The 17,643-nt window shown below is 46.1% G+C and overlaps 1 protein-coding gene across 35 annotated transcripts in view; it reads right to left on the bottom strand.

The window, feature by feature from the left end:
* Dst (dystonin) overlaps nt 1–17,643 on the bottom strand; it is a 434,856-nt gene that overhangs the window by 57,972 nt on the left and 359,241 nt on the right. For 14 of the 35 annotated variants that reach the window (XM_076558418.1, XM_076558424.1, XM_076558422.1 and 11 more), the window contains 7 exons: nt 10,522–10,683; nt 9,013–9,183; nt 5,259–5,425; nt 3,281–3,440; nt 2,763–3,089; nt 1,996–2,080; nt 649–941 (listed from right to left, as the gene is read on the bottom strand). In XM_076558418.1, coding sequence (XP_076414533.1) covers nt 649–941; nt 1,996–2,080; nt 2,763–3,089; nt 3,281–3,440; nt 5,259–5,425; nt 9,013–9,183; nt 10,522–10,683 — 1,365 coding nt within the window. The remainder of the gene's footprint in view (nt 1–648; nt 942–1,995; nt 2,081–2,762; nt 3,090–3,280; nt 3,441–5,258; nt 5,426–9,012; nt 9,184–10,521; nt 10,684–17,643) is intronic. The other 21 variants (XM_076558421.1, XM_076558427.1, XM_076558425.1 and 18 more) reach the window with 3 other exon arrangements.

Below are 17,643 nucleotides of genomic sequence, written 5' to 3'. Positions count from 1 at the left end.
CACATACCGGTAAACGTCTGGGCAGGCTCTCCTCTGTTCTTGGGGGTCCTCTGCTGGCTGACAAAGCTGTACTTGGCCTGGCTAATTCCATCTGAGCTAAATAAACCTCCATGATGTGCAGCTATTTTGCAAAAATGAAAGTGTTTCCAGAGAAGTTTAGAGAACAGCTTATTTGTCAACATGGCAAGAGTGTATCTTTGAAATGGAAAATAAATATTTACAGTTTGGAAAAACAAGCCCAAACAAATTATTATGTAAGTGATCAGGTAACAAAAATAAAACAAGAAAGCTGTTGCTTGCAGTGAGGACGTGCTGGTGTCCACCACTGCAGCCTCAGAGTCCCTTCCACCCCTGTGGGATCTGAAAAGAATGCTTGGAGAGGCAGTGCATTTTTGTGATGTTGCCAGAAAACCCACCCGGGCTACCCATCTCTGATAGAAATGCTTTTCCAACCAAATTACAAATCTCTGAAACAATGACCATCTTCTCTTTCTGTTTTTCCTTCTTTATCATTCTATCTTGGGCAGGACACTCTATTTCCAGTCACATGAGTGTGACAGCAAACTCCACACTCCGTCTGAACAGTCACCTCACTGCCTGTTTCCACCAGGGCCCACCCACCAAGACAACTATAACTGGGATCCTCACACATCCTCCCCGCAGGGGTAGCCGATGTGTTTGAGATGCACAGAGGCGTACTTTCTGTCTCTCCTGGACTTGGCTTGAGGCTTCTCCTTTCAGGGCCTGCGTCTCGTAGGAGAGCAACTCCACCTCCACCCTGTCCAGCCAGCTGCACAGCTCCTGGTGCATGGACTGCAGCTGTCTGGCGAGCTGCAGAGCGTGTTCCAGAGTCTTGGCTACATCGGCACTCAGTTTGGTGATGTCTTTGTACCTTGCTTTAATGGCTTCCAACTTATCCTGAATTATTAAAACTTCATCACCTAAAATTTCAAAAGATACAGGATTTCTTACAGACAGAAGGATACGAGGCGAGGGCAGAGGGTTTCCTCGGGCACTACTGATGATATGCTTTGGGGGAAAGAGGAGACATTTTTCTAAAGATGATCTGACCCAAAAGATGTCCTTACTTCCTCCCCAGGATGTCTAGCCATGGGATTATCGCTAAAAACAGAAATGTAAATGGCTACAGAAACCGGTTAGGTGCCGTGTTTTATTTACCTTACAAAGCTTTCTGTCTTCAAAGAGTGAGGGCTAAACTAGCCTGCACTCAGGTCCCTGAGAGCGTGGCCTGTGAGTGGGGTTACGTCAGGCAGGATATTTAACCTTCCTGTACTTGCTCATCATTACTCACTTTCACACTCCCGGGGATCTTTATCTGCCTCTACTTCCTTTTCAGACAGACATAAATTACGCCCTACGCTTCAGACTTCCAATTCAAAGTTCTAGATACTTTATCGCATGTCCTTAGCCACAATGAATGATAATTGCCCCACGCACACACACATTGCGGAAATAGATAAGGACTTCCCTACAGCCAAGAGAATTGCTAAGCTAACTTATTAGTTCTCTGAGTTGCTCCAAAGCCTCTCACGGAGGTATTAAGCCATGCATCTGTTTTCTTGGTGGCTCAAGCTCGGAGAAATTAAACCTGTGGACTACGCGAACAAGCATCACTGCGATGCAGTCTACCCTAAAGCAAAGCAAACTGTCTAAGCTGGTGTCTTTACCAGTCTTCCAACAGTGGAGGATTAATATGGCTGGAGTACAGGCGTCTCCGACCAGCTCCTATGCCAAGTACTTTATGCTATGAGTAATACACACAGCGTCCACCAAGAACACAATGAGATCATGAGAAAAAAAGTGAGATCACATTTAAAGTCTCGACTGACCTTGAGAACATTCTGCAAGATGAAGTCTTAGAGCTGCCTCAAAAAGTAGAAGATGTTTTGTCTTCTCCCCCACCCCCGTCCTTCAAATACCTCAGAAGCACCGTAGGATGCCGTCTGTGGACAACGCGAGCCAGGGGCATCTCACCTGTGGTTTGCTTGAGCAGCTCTAAACCATTCAGCAGTGCCTGGTCGACATTCTGTTTCCTGAGGAGGATGTCTTCTTGTAGAGCCTAAAATACAGGCACCACTTACATGGAAGCAGGGGAAAACCAATTTAAATCAGCAGCAGCACTCATTAGCCTCAGGGAACTTTCACTGGGCTCTATGGGCAGATCTACAGGAACACCGGCCACTTTTTTTTTTTTTTTTTTTTGGTTTTTCGAGACAGGGTTTCTCTGTGTAGCTTTGCACCTTTCCTGGAACTCACTTGGTAGCCCAGGCTGGCCTCGAACTCACGGAGATCCGCCTGGCTCTGCCTCCCGAGTGCTGGGATTAAAGGCGTGCGCCACCACCGCCCGGTGACACCGGCCACTTTTAAATGTCCGTTTACCATCCCCCCCCCATCCACCCACCCGTGTTCCACACCCCGGGCTCATCTACTATGATTTGCGGTACTCCCCTTTTAGAAGACACCCAGGGCCTTATAAAAATTGCCTTTGTGGGGTTACTGAGGTACTGGTTCATTATGGGCCCTTGAATACAACGGTAATCACATTGACTAAGCAGTGAAAATGTCGGCTAAATGGATGAATTCAATAACGTGTCATTAAAAGCATCCTGCATACACAAGAACGAGTCTATCGCGAGGATAATGAGTCATAATGGACATAAAATAACACACAACTAATAAAAATGAATAACAACAACTGAAACTGAAAAAAAAAAAAAGATAAACGAAATAAATGAAGGTACCCGGAGTTCGGACTGCTGCTTCCAAAGCGCTTCAGCGCTGTGATCCTGGACTGAGAGCTTGCTCAGTCTGCCATGCACCTCGTTCAGCCAGTTCATCAGCTCCACTTCATCTTCCCCAAAAATCTTAGCGTTACACAGGGCCTGCTGGAGGAGCTCGGACCTGCTGTGGCTTTTCTCCTGAATCTCAAAGTACCACACTTGAGAGAAGTCTAGTTTACTCTGCACCATGTCTTTATCCTCCCTGGAGCTCAAAATCTTTAAGGACTGGCCAATGCTAATAGCCTGGTGCAAATGTTTATTGTGATTGATGATGTCATCTTCTAAAGCCTAAACAAAGTTCAAAAAGGGAAAACAAAACAGAACAGAAAGGAATGGACAAATGAAAATGTAAACAGAACCAAAAGGATGATTTTAAAATGGATTTAGTGTTGCAATTATGCTTAAAATAGCAAACACATGACATATAAGCCATGGAATAAACGAAAAGCCGAGCCTCACTGACACGTGACATGTCTTACTTTGTGCTGTGCGATCTGCTCCTCGAGCTTTGGGGCCTGGGTTCCGATGGGCTCAGAGTTGGCCAGTCTCTTCTCGATGGCCGTGAGCCACTCATTCAGCGGTTCCAAGGTCTCGTGGAACTCCTGAGCTACCACTGAGATACCTTCCAACTGGCGGTTCCTGGACATTCGCAGAGACAGAGGTCAGTTGGGGAGGCAGAACATGTGAAATCGAAATCGTCAAGGAATGTTTCAGTCATGCCCCTCCAGTCTATTCTAAACGTGGCTTTAAAGAAATCAACTGAGACTAAGCTTTAAAACACAGATTTTTCAAGGTCATGTTAAAAGAGCTCTAAATAGCCGGGTGGTGACGCATACCTTTAATCCCAGCACTCGGAGGCAGAGAGAGGCGGATCTCTGTGAGTTCGAGGCCAGCCTGGTCTAAAGAGTGAGATCCAGGACAGGCACCAAAACTACATGGAGAAACCCTGTCTCAAAAAACAAACAAACAAAAAAACAAACAACAACAAAAATAGCTCTAAATAAGTAAGATTAAATAAGATATCGAGTATCCGACCATGGTAAAGGGTGAAAGCCACCTTCCCTGAGAATATGCATGTCAACTGTAACAATTTTTAAAGGCAGCAGCAACAATAACAACAACAAGAAGCTACTGGAGACACACTGTATGCTTGGTCTTGCTATCAGCACTCTGGATATGAACTTCAATAGAAGCGGCAGCCACTGAAGTTATTCATGGCAAGATGGTCAGAAGTGGATTTTAAAACTTGAAGAATTGTGACTGCTATTAGAAAAATACAATATCGAGTGTGTTTGTCCGACTACTTTGTGGCTTAAATGTCAAAAATAGGAGAGTTCCTCGGATTCATTCGCCAGGTGCAGTCCTTTCCGGAGCACACGGACGGCCGCAGTGGGGCATCCAAGTACCCAGTGTGCTCCTGCTGCTGTTTTCCTCGTGGGCCAAGCTGCCAGTCCGCTGCTGAGATCTGGCTTCTGCCCTATCTTCCGAGCATGTTGACTTTTTCAGGAATAATATTATCCGGGAAATGAACTTCCTATGAAGCTGAGAGGAATTACAGAAATTGGCAGCGGGGACAATTTCCATGTCCTTTTTTTGGAGGGGGACAGGCTCTCATAGTCTCAGACGGCTTGCTATGTAGATCCAAGTGGCCTCTAACTCACAGATACTCACCTGCCTCTGCCTTCAGAGTGTTGGGATTAAAGGTGTGTGTGCCACCATACCAGCTCCATGTCATTGTATCACCAGTTGTCAGCATACAACATTTACAAATCTCCCCCCTTTATTCTGGCTCTGAAGAAGTAGGAATTGATGCAGTTATTTTACTGTGAACCCGATCGCTCACTCTGACTACTCTTTCATGTCGCTATTCCTTGTCAGTTTAAAGCACAGTAGCACCACTGCACACAGGAGAGGCTGCACTGGTTGCCGTTCTGTAGTAAGAGCTGTGAGCAAGAGCCGGGGAGAGCCACATTCCAGCTCTACTGTCCTCACGAGGGAGAGCATCACCCCGTGCTTCCTTCTTAACCACCTCCTCCCTGAAAACCAGGCCATCACTTCCCTGTCTCCAAACTTCCTCCTATTGCCTGCGTCCACCATGCCATGCATTTTTCCTTTAAAGCATCACACCTGCCATCATTTTTCAACGGCCTTGGGTCTATTAGTCTGCACTCTGCGGGGGCAGAGGTGATCGAGCTCACCCTCATAACCCACCATGCGCCTGTGCCTGACTCATGGTAGGTAGAGAACGGCTGGCTGTGTAATACACAGATGAATGCATTCCTCTCTAGGGAAAGGCTTTAAGAATGAGCAGGGATGTAGCTGGTGGCCACACGACATGAGGAGATGTGCACCACAATCCTTGTAGACATGACGAATACACAAATGTAGAGACGGGGGACTTGAAGGAAACCCTGCCCCACGAGCAGCGCTGCCACCTCCCAGGGAACCTGGCGGTACCTCGCTTCAGCCCTGCTAAGCAGAGCCTCCCACCGGCTGTCCAGGAGGCTCAGCTGCCGGCACAGCTTCACTCTGTCTGCAGGTTCGGCCGAAGCAGCGATTTTCTCTCCTTCTCGTTTGATCACCTCCACCGTGGACTTCCGGTCTTCCAGTAGTCTTTGCAGAAGCTTCACACAAAAACATGCAGTATTTTAAGAGGCAAAGAATGTTTAAATAAATAGAAAGTGTTTACATCTTATATATATTATGCACTTTTGCTAAGATATATATATATATATATATATATATATATATATATATATATATATATACACACATATATATATTTTGTATGGATCTACATGAAAAAAATATGATTATTAGGGTTTTAAAAATAATCCATTTGGGGCCAGTGAGATGCTTCGGCTGGTCAAGGTGGCTTGCCACGGAGCCTGATGACCTGAGTTTGATCCCTGGGACCCACATGGTGGAAGGGAAGAACCAACTCCTATAAGTTGTCCTCTGACCTCCATTCACATGCACACTGTGACACACGCAGACCATATAAATAAATAAATGTCATTAAAACAAACTTCAAAAAGGAAAGAGAAAAGCATTTGGTTGAATGATTAGCTACAGCAATGCCAGGCACTGAGGTGTGGCTTTCACAATAGACAGCTCTCACAGATAAGGCCACTGTAATCTTTACAGAGGATAAGCACACAGGCTAAGCAGAATGAGCCACGGGAAAAGTAAAACATCCTCCTTACTTTCATAACACAGGAATGCCCTAAGCATCCAACAGTTATCAACTCTGCCAAAATAAAAGAGTTCCATAAATCACGAGTGTTTTCAAAACGCCTTCCAACATGGAACAATGCATTACAGGCAGGCAGGTTACCATCAGGTCAAGTCCACAAGTCAGAGGCTGCATGGGAGGCTTCTGGCCTTCCACGGGGCAGAAGCAGCATTTCAAACCCCACATGAGGATGAAAACTTAAGCAGAGCTCTCAGACACCCCAAAAGAAGGGAGTGTGGGGTGTACTGGGAATTTGAGAGCAGCCAAGAAGATTAAGATTTCAAGACTTAGCTGTTAACAGGAAATTCAGTTTAAATCTAACTGAAGGCAGGACTCAGGGTCACCTTGCCCTAACTAATCAAAACAAATCATCCCTGAGCAATGGTGTGTATAAGCACTGTGCTCCAGCAACGAGGTGCAGGAGCTCCACCAGACGGGCCTCTGCTTCCTTACTCTGATCCTGAGAGACAGTTAAGGAATAAGAATTCAACAGTTACCCAGAAGTAACATGCTAGAAGAACACTCTGAGATTCAGACCACCAAGCAGGGGATTAAGGGGAATGCATGCTTCCAAAGGAGGATCACAGATGCTCTTGACACGGTTCAGGACATGGCGTAAACAATAATGAAGTACCAGGCTTAGGTAGCCAGGAGAACTAATTGGATACTTAAAAAAAAATTTACATTTACCGTGTGATGTATGGTGTGTGTGTGTGTGTGTGTGTGTGTGTGTGTGTGTGTGTGTGTGTGTGCGCACACTTGTAGAGGCAAGGGGACAACCAACTTGGGGGAGTCAGTTCTCTACTGCCTCCGTGTGGATTTTGAGGACTTTTGGTTGTCTGGCTCATTGGCAAGCCCTTTATCCTCTAAGCCAACTTGGTAGCCTAAGTTGGCTACTTTTGGTGAACCGAAACAGCAAAACCTTTGGCAATTAAAAAGACAGTCAACAGATGGATTTTATTGACTAAGCATCATTAACTAACCCTGGGAGAATAACTTAAATTAGTTACCAGTAGCAGTTATATAATTAAAAACCAGACAGATACAATGGGTTTCCAGTAGGTTTCCTTAATCCTTCTTTTCTGCTGTCAGTAAGGAGCCTGAACCAGCGTCTCACGTATCCCAGGCAACTGCACTATGATTACGTCATATCCCCAAGCCGCTTGTTCATGTTTAATTTCCAGACAGGTTCTCACTGAGCTGCTCACTAGGCTGTATTTCTGCAGGCCGAGAACCTGTGACCCTCCTACTTCTACCTGCCAAGCAGCTGGGATTATAGGCCTGAGCCATAAGGCCTGGCTTTATTTCTCATAGAACTTTCTAATTGGTTAAAGTTTTCAGAGAGTTTTTAAAGAGCTGATACAGAATATAGAATTAAAGGAAATAGTACATTGTTAAAAATCCGGGGCCAAGGTAAAGGCTTTAAAAAAGTTTAATCTAGCAAATAGTGTATGTATCTACAGGTTACAATAGGATGTTTTAGTACATGTGTACATTGTAGAATGATTTAATAAAACTAATTAACAAAGCTAGTACTTCCTCTGCGTACAATTTGTGTATATGTTGAGAATATTTAAAATCTTATTTTGAAATATACAATAGCCCAGTGGTAAGGCACTTTCCTAGCATGGCTTAAGTCCTAGGTTCTTACAAGTAACTCGTGGACAACACACACACACACACACACACACACACACACACACACACACACACACACACAGAATATGCATTATATTATTATTATCATTATTATTATTATCATCATCATCATTATTATTATTATTATTATTTATGCCTGCTAACTAAATTAAACCAGGGCTAGAAAGATAAATTAAAACTTGGTTAAAAGGGTTGGGGAGATGGCTCAGCAGGTACACGTGCTTGTTCTCCAAGTGTGAGGACCTGAGTTTGAATCCCCAGGACACACATAAAAAGCCAGACAGGACTGCATACGCCTGCAATCCGAACATTCCCCAGTGGGTGGGTGGGGACAGACAGACAAAGAACCCCGGGCCAGCCAGCCAGCCAGCCAGCCAGGCTGGAGTGCGAGACTCTGGTTCCGTGAGAGACCCTGCGTAGAGGAAACACAGTGAGGTAGATGAAAGGGAGACACCTGATGCCCTGTGCCAGCCCTCCATTCATGTACTCACTTGCACACCTCACACATAGTTTTGATTAAAATTTTTATATGTAACGATTAATTGAATTTCAAATAATCTACTCCCCATTTAAAAAGTTGTATAGGAGAAACCTTACTAAATACACCACGTGCTACTATGCCTTTTCCTGTGTGTCATTTCAAACATAGCTGCTACATCACTGGAAACGTCATTAAATGCTTCATGTCTGACCACTGCACCATGACGAACCCAGTACTGTACATGTTGTCTCGGGCAGCTCGCTGTCCATCAGCATCAGAACATGCGGCAGCACGATTCCCAAGCATGTGTGACCCGAGGATTAGCATCCTAAGTGCTACTGCTAGTATTTATTCTACAAAAGGACAACTCGTAGGGATAAATCTTATGTATCAGAGAGCAACGATATTTCTGTCCAAATGCCACCTGGTCAGTGAAGGGGTTCTTGGCTGTGGCTCCCAGCATCCCTCTACTCCAGGGCTTCCTGCCCTGACACCTGGCTCTGTTACTTCCAGATTCCCACCTCCTCATCCCTGCTTTGAAGTCCCTCTAGGTGACATACTGACTTTGTATTGGCTTTTCAGAGCCTTTTTTCCCCCTTAGACTTTATATTCAACAAGAGACCCTTGCAGTTTTCATTCAGGGCTGCATTTCCTGCAGCTCAAACAACGCCTTGACCAGAGTAGGCGGCAACCAGTAGGTGCTGGCTGAGCAGCTGACAATATCCAAAGAAACAAGAAACCGTTACTATGACCTCTGTTTAGCATAAACAAGGAGGTACACTTATTGTCATTTTAAAGATTTCATACGAAACCACATGAAAACATCACTAATTTACCTTTTGCTCTTGTATCTGGGCCTTCACCACTTTGAACTCAGCGGACGGAGGCTTCTGATTGGCCACAAGTTCCTCGGTGTCTGCCATCCAGCTGAGCAGGGACTCCAGGGCGTCCTGGAACCTCCCACAGTGGAGCAGGGCCTCCTGCAGCTGGGCTGCTCTCCGGGCCACCTGCAAAGTTCCAGTTGTTCCAACTTATTTACCTGTTTCATTAAAAAACGAAGGAAGGAAGGAAGGAAGGAAGGAAGGAAGGAAGGAAGGAAGGAAGGAAGGAAGGAAGGAAGGAATCTGCACACTAGACCCTACTTCTCACAATTATTTCCTAACTTGGCCACATACATTCCCCTTCCCTCCCTTTCCACACGTGTATGTGTGTGTGTGTGCAAGGCCAGAAGACGGGCTTTGTATGTCTTCTATTACTTTCCACCTTAATTTGTGAGACAGTGTCTCACCAAACCAACAGCTTGCCATTTAGACAGGATCCGTCAGGATTCCACCTGTCTCCATCCCCCAGGGCTGGGGCTACAGGTCAGCGTCACCTGTTTTTAGGTGGGTGCTGAGGTTAAACTCAGGCAGGTACTTTACCCACCATCTCCCAGCCCTTTTCTTGGTTGTGTGCCTGTGTGCGCGCACATGTGTCCTATGGTGCTTTCCCCTCTGTTCACAACAAGTTGCCATTCTTGGACTTTGCCACTGTCGCCACAGTAAGCAGAGCACAACAATACAGCGGCAGCCAGGTCTGTGATGATGGTAACGGAGCTATGGACACTCCCTAGGGAGGTCTGGAGATCCTACTTGGCGTCCCTCCTACTATGCCAGCCCCAGCTGCAAGTGATCTTGGGTGATGCTAAACTATATAGAAGTGAAAGGTTAATGCCATCCACGATGGGGTGGGTCTTCATGGTGACTTAGCTATTCAGCGGTGTGTGTGTGTGTGTGTGTGTGTGTGTGTGTGTGTGTGTGTGTGTGTGTGTTACTCGTGCTCTAGTAAGTAACCCCTCACTTATACTCTGTTTTAAAAAAAAAAAAAAAACAACTCAAACTCATTGATCTCAAAAAGGTGGACTTCAGTGGAATCCCACTTCAGTCAGTTGTTATTGCCTATCTGGGTGAATGGATGTTCACATGTGTCACTCCAAGAGAAGTTAACACAAGAGGGAGCCTGCATCCCCACAAGTCTGTGAGTCACAGGGGCAAAGGAGCTACCACGGTATGAGAGGCTTGAATGCTCTTTCAACACAGGGCCGTCCACCATGGCTGCCTACAGTCACACCTGCTGGGTCTGCAGCCAGGTCTCTGCAGCTGAAGTTGAGATGATGGCAGGGAAAGTCCTGTCTCGACCCATGAACTTCTGTCATTCACGCTCCCTGTCTGCTGCTATTCAGTGTACGGCAACATGAAAAGGGGAAGCGTGCTTGGGCACGTGCGGCTACTAGTACAAATACGACTACCAGTCCCCAGAGATGACCATGGGCAATCACGGAGGGGTTCAAGGGACCGGGCAATTACCTTCTTATTGAGAGTTTTCCACCGCGCGTTGACATCATCCAGGTCACGCTCCAAACCCTGAGTGCAGGTGTTCGCAGCTGCGCTCTGAATGAGGCCTTGACCTAACCAGTTCACATCTTGCTGCTTCACCTGCAAGGGTTCAATTTCTTCTTTCTGGAACACCTGCAGGTTGGGAGAACCATACTGTAAGAATTATATTATCCAACAACCACCAAATGTATAAAGACCATGTTCCTACTCATTACTTAGTAGAAGCTAGCAAGTGTCACTCAAGTGAAGGGAACCACTGTTACCGAGACATGGCTTACTATTATTTTGTGAGTATGAAATACAAATTTGTGGCACCTAACAATATATCTTACATACATACATTTCATAAGGTCACTTACAAAACCAAGATAAATATAATGGAATTTCCTATCAGCACAATTTAACTCTATGAAAAAAAAATAGATTAAAAAATGCTAAGGAGCAAAGGATAAGATGCCCCTTTGGAGTCAAGGAATCCTCACGGGGGCAACTGAAGCTTGAGACTCAAGTTACAAGGGGAGACTCACTGGCAAGACAGCAAAGTAGGTCAAGAGGCCAAGGGCATGCCGACCCAAAGGGCCCAAATACAAGAGCAGCGAGTGGAGAAGGCAGAGGCATGTGGACACAGGGCACACGGGGGTTCCACAACTACCGAAAGGTGACATGTAAGACCCATAGGCACAGGGTGTTTCATGGATGCCAGTGGCAGAGAGGAGGCAAACCTAGAACCTGACCCGAAGACAAAGGGTAGGGCTAGAGCCTCTGGCCTTGAATCTCAGTTGCCCAGAGGAAAATTACACCTCACGCCTACTATGACATAGTCCTCTCCTGAACACTGTAAACATCTCCATTGAAAGAAGGGGTACTTGAATTTTAATCATAAAATACGAAAGGAAAACTCAGTTCGCCAGATAACTTCAGGTGTACAAGTTCTGGTACAGAAACAAGGATAATATGAAAAACCAGGATGACACGTCTCTTCCCAGGACGGCCAGTCCGTATGTAATGGCTTCCAATGGGAACAGCCTGGAAGAACCCACAGTCAAAGAATTTGAAAGAACGGTTAAACTACGTTCAAACAACTCAGAGAGGATATGATGTACCCCAAAAGTACAAAAACAAAGATCCGAATGAAGAAATTATGATAACAGAATCTATGATAACAGAAAATACGGTAACAGAATCTAACAGAGACACAGAATTGCTGCAGAAAACTCAAACTGAAATGATGCTAGGAAAAAACAAACAAATCAATAAACCAAATTAAGACATCTTAGTGGGAAGCCTTGCCCACAGAATGGAACGTGTAGAAGACAGAGTAGGAGTTCCTGAGGACAAGGTAGAGGAATTAATCATTCAATAGAAGTCAACGACTGAACAGGAGAAAGCCTTGGGACACCATGAAATGACCAAGTCTTCTAATGACAGTAGAGACCGAGGAGAAGAGCTCTACACCAAAGGCACAGGAAAGATTGTCAAGACAGGCATGACTGAAATGACAACCCCCCCCCCCACGGCCCCTCATCCCTGGATCTGGACCCACACACTGGCTATGGTTCTCTCTGTTCCATACTACCCATCAACCTGCTGACACCAGTTTTCTAGCACTCTCTCCCCGCTGTCCATCCTACCCAACATACGGTCGACCCCCCAGCTGCTTGTGGCTTATAAAAGATGTTCTATATTAGATTAAAATACAAATTCACAGAAACAGCAGATTGATGGGTAGTATCGAACAATGACGGTAACACACCATTTTTTTAAACAGGTAATATTAATATTTATAGTGTCGGGCTTGGAGAATGCTATGAGGAAAAAAAAATCAATTATTTTTAACTCACTGATGAAAATTTTACACAGATATTAAGGAAGTATAAGGTTTGGGATTCTGAGTCATTAGACTGAAGGACGCCAAAAAAGTAATTAATGGCTGGATAAACAGAACATATGGAAACATAAGGAAGGCAGATACATTAAAAGAGCACTTCAGGAGAAAATTATAGATAAAGTGTGAAAATGACTGTGAAGGATGTTGGGGCCAAGGAGACAATTCCCCAGCCCTGGCCGGGTGCTGAGCACACAGGATAATTCTGTGTTAGCTGTAAGAGCGAATGCATGGGCAACAGCAAACAAACGAGCCATTGTTTCCTCTGAACGTCCCCGGTAACAAAAAGTTCAAGCTGCTTTTTCCACTGGAAATGCAGAGAGACACTTCTGTGCTGGCTAAGGAGTTCTATGTCAATTAGCAGCTCTAAGAAACACATACTGCAGACAGCAGCAGATACCCAATCAGTGCGGAGAAAACGTCACTGTCACGTTCTCCTAAGCCTCAAAAAAGGTGTGACTTGCTAAGTATGTCAACAGAAAGCTGCAACAGGGCACTGCGATTCTGTTTCTTTTCTACGGAACATTCTAAGTTACTTAGCACTTCCAGAAGCTAAGTAAGGGGATGTTCAACAAAAAAATACTCACAGGGTCAAGAAAACGCCTGCACTCTTGAATGTTATAAAATGTTTCAGGGAAAAACTTTTACTTCTCTCTGTTTTCAGGACAAAAAAACCTTACTGATATAATGTTCTAGTAAACCGCCTGCAACCCTGATCTTGGTTAAATCAAGGGTTTGTGATCAGAGCAGGTCTACATGAGTCTGTGATCATTCTCCAATATTCTTCAAGATGACCGCACCAACAGCCGAGTTAGGGGGAAAAGTCAACTTCACACATCAGCTATGAAATCCTTTACAGGGAAAAGGTCTTTTGCTAAACCTTTGAATGAGCAGAGCAGTTGCTGTAGGCTCAAGGAAAGGTGTGGACACTGGGGCACGGAACACGCAGTGCTTCTGGTATGTTTAGTTTCCTTATCTCCGAGTGCTAACAAATACCCATAAAGACCTGCCCCTCCCACCCCCACACCTCCCCCTCCCCTCTCATAGCACACAAACACAGAGAGCCCTAAAATAAAATGAAGTTAACTCCGAGGCCAAGTTTACCAGAAGAGCTTAGGGGAAGCACCAAAATAGCCACCTTGAATCTGAGTGGGAAGACAAAAATTACAGGCTTGATGGACAAGCTCCACTTATTACAAGGCTGCACCCTTTACTGTCTTACCTCATCTGCAGCCCTGAAGAGCGAGGGTCTGTGAGGCCTGCACAACCACACCAGCTCCTCTCCCCTCCCACACAGGGCCCCTGGAAGCTGGTGGGTGGGGTGCTCTGCAGACCACAACAATGTACTACTGTGTCTGTACCTTTATGACAGCCTGTTGCTGCTTAATAGCCTCAAAACAACTGCCCTTAAACGGCACTATCTGAACCCGCAATGTGTGCAGAAACGGAACATTAACCTACATTAACAGTGGGGGAATTCTGAATGGACTGCAACAGCCACTGTCTGTATCCCCACAGCCACCCCCCCTCCCCCAACATCTGGGAATGATCATTCCCCAATGATCCCTAATTAATTTGTTACACCGATGGATTTATCAGTTGCTGGCATCTGGCAGGGTGCTAATCAAAGCCCTCAAATGAGTGACCGAATTTGATCATTACCACAATCATTCTTGACCAGTCTGAAACAGAACCACAGGCAGCTGCCGCTGTGGTTTTCCAATTCCGTTAATTACCTGGGCCAACTGGAGGCCATTGCAGACCGGGTCCAATGTTCCTGCCTGGACCCCCGTTTTTCTGGGCCCTGTTTTCTTTTTTACTGGTGTGAGTTGGCGGGAGCCTTTCTTCTGGGTCACCCCCATCTCCTGGGCAGAAAAGGGGGCCTCTACGTCACCCTTGGATGCCATGTTGCGTTCGGCTGAATCATACTGGGTCAACGGTATCACATTTTCTAGCAAACCTGTGTTACCCAAGTCTACATGCCGCTCTGCTAGGTCTGTGGGAGAGAGTTCTAAACCCTGAAGGGGTTCCTTCCTACATTCCCTACTGTGTGCCGTGATTTGGGACTCCCCTTGTCTGAAAGCTGTCTCCTCTTCTTCAGAGTGGGAAGTCCACTCGTGTTCTTCACCTCGAGGCGGGACTAATGCCTTGCACTTTGTATTCTCTCTCAACTGGCTCTGCACACAACCATCTTCACCATGGAGCGCCCTTGGACCATTCACACATTTGTTCCCCTGGGGTGAAGAAACATCCTGCAGAATCACCTGGGCATTGTCATCGGGGTGGGGACTTCGACATGAAAGCAGGGGGATCTTCTGCTCACTGATGGAGTTAGCAGAAAAAAGTGGCCTATATTGCTCTGATATGTGAATATCTTCAGCAGAAGACAGGCTTCTAATCTGTGGCTGGTCTCCACTTAAAGTGCCCTGTTTTTCTTCCTTCTCTGTGGGGGGACTACACAAACCGGAGTCATCTTCCTCTGAAGTCTGAGAATTAGTGCCCCATCTGCACTTGCTGGCCTTGGTAACAGCATCTGACGCGTCGGTAGGTTCAACAAAAGGACTTTCACTTTTGTTTGCATGGTCCATAAAATTGGCTGGAACAAACATCCGCCATGACCTCCTGTGCTCTCTCTTTTCTGCTTGAGACTTGGGTTTGGGGGGACCGGTGTTTCGAATGACGTCACTATTGAGTTTGAGGGCATCAAAGATCGCCTTTTCATCTAGTTTGTTAGCTTCCCGGCCTCTCAGCTCGAATATACTGGAAGAGGAAAGGGCACCATTGGAGCACAAAGAACTACCATCCAGTGTCCGGTGACTGTAGGGCAAAGTCCGCTCTGTAAAATGCCTGGATGACAGGCTCCCTTTGGAACCTGAGTCGATCTGTTCGTTTAGTCTAACTGTGTCATAGATCGACCGCTGTGGGACGTAACAGTCCTCAATGTTCAGGTCCTCTTCCTCCTCACCCTTCCCGACACATGGAGGGTTCTGACGTAAACAGTCTGGTCTGCTGAGTGGCTTCCCCATTTTCCAGAGAGTCAAAACAAATATTGCAGCTTCTGACACCCGAAGGAAGAAATACAGTAAAACGTTTTCTGAGAAGGTCTACTTGTGAATAGAGCTGTGGTGCGTCCAGCACAGAGGCATAAATAACAAGGCATAGTGACTGAGGTGTTCACGGTCATCACCAGTGCATCCCTGTAAAACCTGCTTCTAAGAAGTAAAGTGCAACAAGACCCCGAGTTTCGCTCCCGCCACCTCCTGCAACTCTATCAGAGCTCCGTTCACTCACTCCCAAGCCCATAAAAACAAGCACACAGCTAATGGTGGCTTAAACACTCAGAACATTCCACTCTGAGTCCATTTCTCCTTTCAGGCTAATTTTGCGTGAGGTTTCCAGATTAAAGTTTCCAAACCAGCAAGCATTTTAACAGGCTGAACGTTAACTTCGGCAGAACTCTGGTTGACTGTAATCCACTTAAAAGATGGCTTGCAAAACTCCATGTCCTTTACTGACAAACTTCAGAAACGCAGACAAACACAAGAGCCATGTATTGTTCAGATCGGAAAGCACAGAACGGATTCTCGGAGAAAAATAAGTTAAGTTTGATGTTGTAAAAAAGTTAAATTTTTCTTTTAAATGGGAGGGGGAGCCATATATAAATAAACTCGACCCAACAGGCAGTCTTTCTTCCCATATTAAGCTTCTTTGAGGTTATCCAGAATTACCCAAAAGAAAAAAGGTCAGGGCAGTAAAACCCAGCAACCATTAAACCGTCAAAAAGCATGTCCAAAGGTTCTCTTTAAAAAAAATTTTCCCCAGGATTCTTATCTGGTCTTCCTGAAGAAGGCTTCTTCCACCTGAGGCGGCTGCAGCTCGAGCACGGGGCTTCCTCCCAGGCAGAGGCAGTTCGTAGGCAGCCGAAGCCCCAGCCGCTGCCCTCTGCCGGGGCAGGCTGCGGCCGCTCCCGCCGGGGCTCGGGCAGCGTCAGGGCAGCGGGGCCTCGCAGCACACCCAGCCCCGGCGGCATCGATCTGATCCGGTCCAGGGCGCGAGTCCCAGGCGGCCGCTCCGCTCCCCGCTACGCCCTCCCGTGACTTAACTTCGCAGTCATCCTGCCCACTCGGCTTCTTCCCCAGCCCAGAGCGGTTTCAGGGGGAGGAATCTCCAGGCCTAGAGGCTTGCAAAGCAACAGCTTGGTGACATCAGCAGGGAGCCAGCCGGCCGGGTTCTGCAGCTGGGAGAGGGCAGCCGGGTTCAGATATCCCAAAACCCCTCCCGGCTTCAAATCCCGGAGGGACCCGAAGGGCAGCGGCGGCAGAACCTGACACCGGCGGCTCAGGGACAGTCATTCCCACCGCTGGCTCACGGCTAAATGAAAGCTGGGGGGTGGGCTGGGGAGCGGAGTGGGTGGGGGCGGCCAGGTCCCTGTCCTTCAGCTGAAACCACCGCTCTCCTGCGGTGACGAATCAGTTACTGAAGCAGGACCAACAGCACCACTTTGAAGTCGCGTGTTTTTTATCATTCCTCTTTAAAGCCCAAGTTCAAAACTGACTGTTCTCCACAGTAATGGACCCCTGAGGGCACCTCGCCCCAGCACTGTTGACATGAATATTTGTAGTTACTAATACCCACACACAAACCTCTTGAGATTAACGCAAGGCCCAGGCAAACAGGGAGCCTAGAAACTGACTGGCTATTTAATAAAATCAGATTTTTATCTGTTCAACAAATGTTCTTACAAAAATACTGTTCAGCAAGCCAAACCTTAGCCTTTTTGGCAGAAATGACAAGAATTATTTAATAAACTCTATCCATTCTTGTATGAAATAAGCCACGCTGCCAGAAAACTACCTAGCTACAAAGGCAGGCAGACTCAAAAAAAAAAAAAAAAAAAAAAACAAAACTCATAAAATAATCATTCACAAACAAAACGGTGCTGACCCCCAAATGAAGAAAGCAACTGTGGTATATCTCTGGGATTTTTACAAAAATGATGGGTGGGGGGGAACTTCTGTACTTTAGGTATCCCAAAAATATTTCATAAGCCTAAGCTGAATTGAAATATCTTCACAACTAGAACTCACACCTAACAATTACTAGCTGCAGCTCAGGATGTGGTTATCATTTTAAGGTGAAAAGCACATTTATGCAGACATTCATACAGAAAAATCAGGTCCAAGATGCCCATCGACACCCCGACATTG

This window comes from Peromyscus maniculatus, chromosome 21 (genome assembly GCF_049852395.1).
Source record: "Peromyscus maniculatus bairdii isolate BWxNUB_F1_BW_parent chromosome 21, HU_Pman_BW_mat_3.1, whole genome shotgun sequence".
In the NCBI taxonomy this organism is placed as follows: Eukaryota; Metazoa; Chordata; class Mammalia; order Rodentia; family Cricetidae; genus Peromyscus; species Peromyscus maniculatus.
This window is presented reverse-complemented; position numbering and strand designations above follow the sequence as displayed.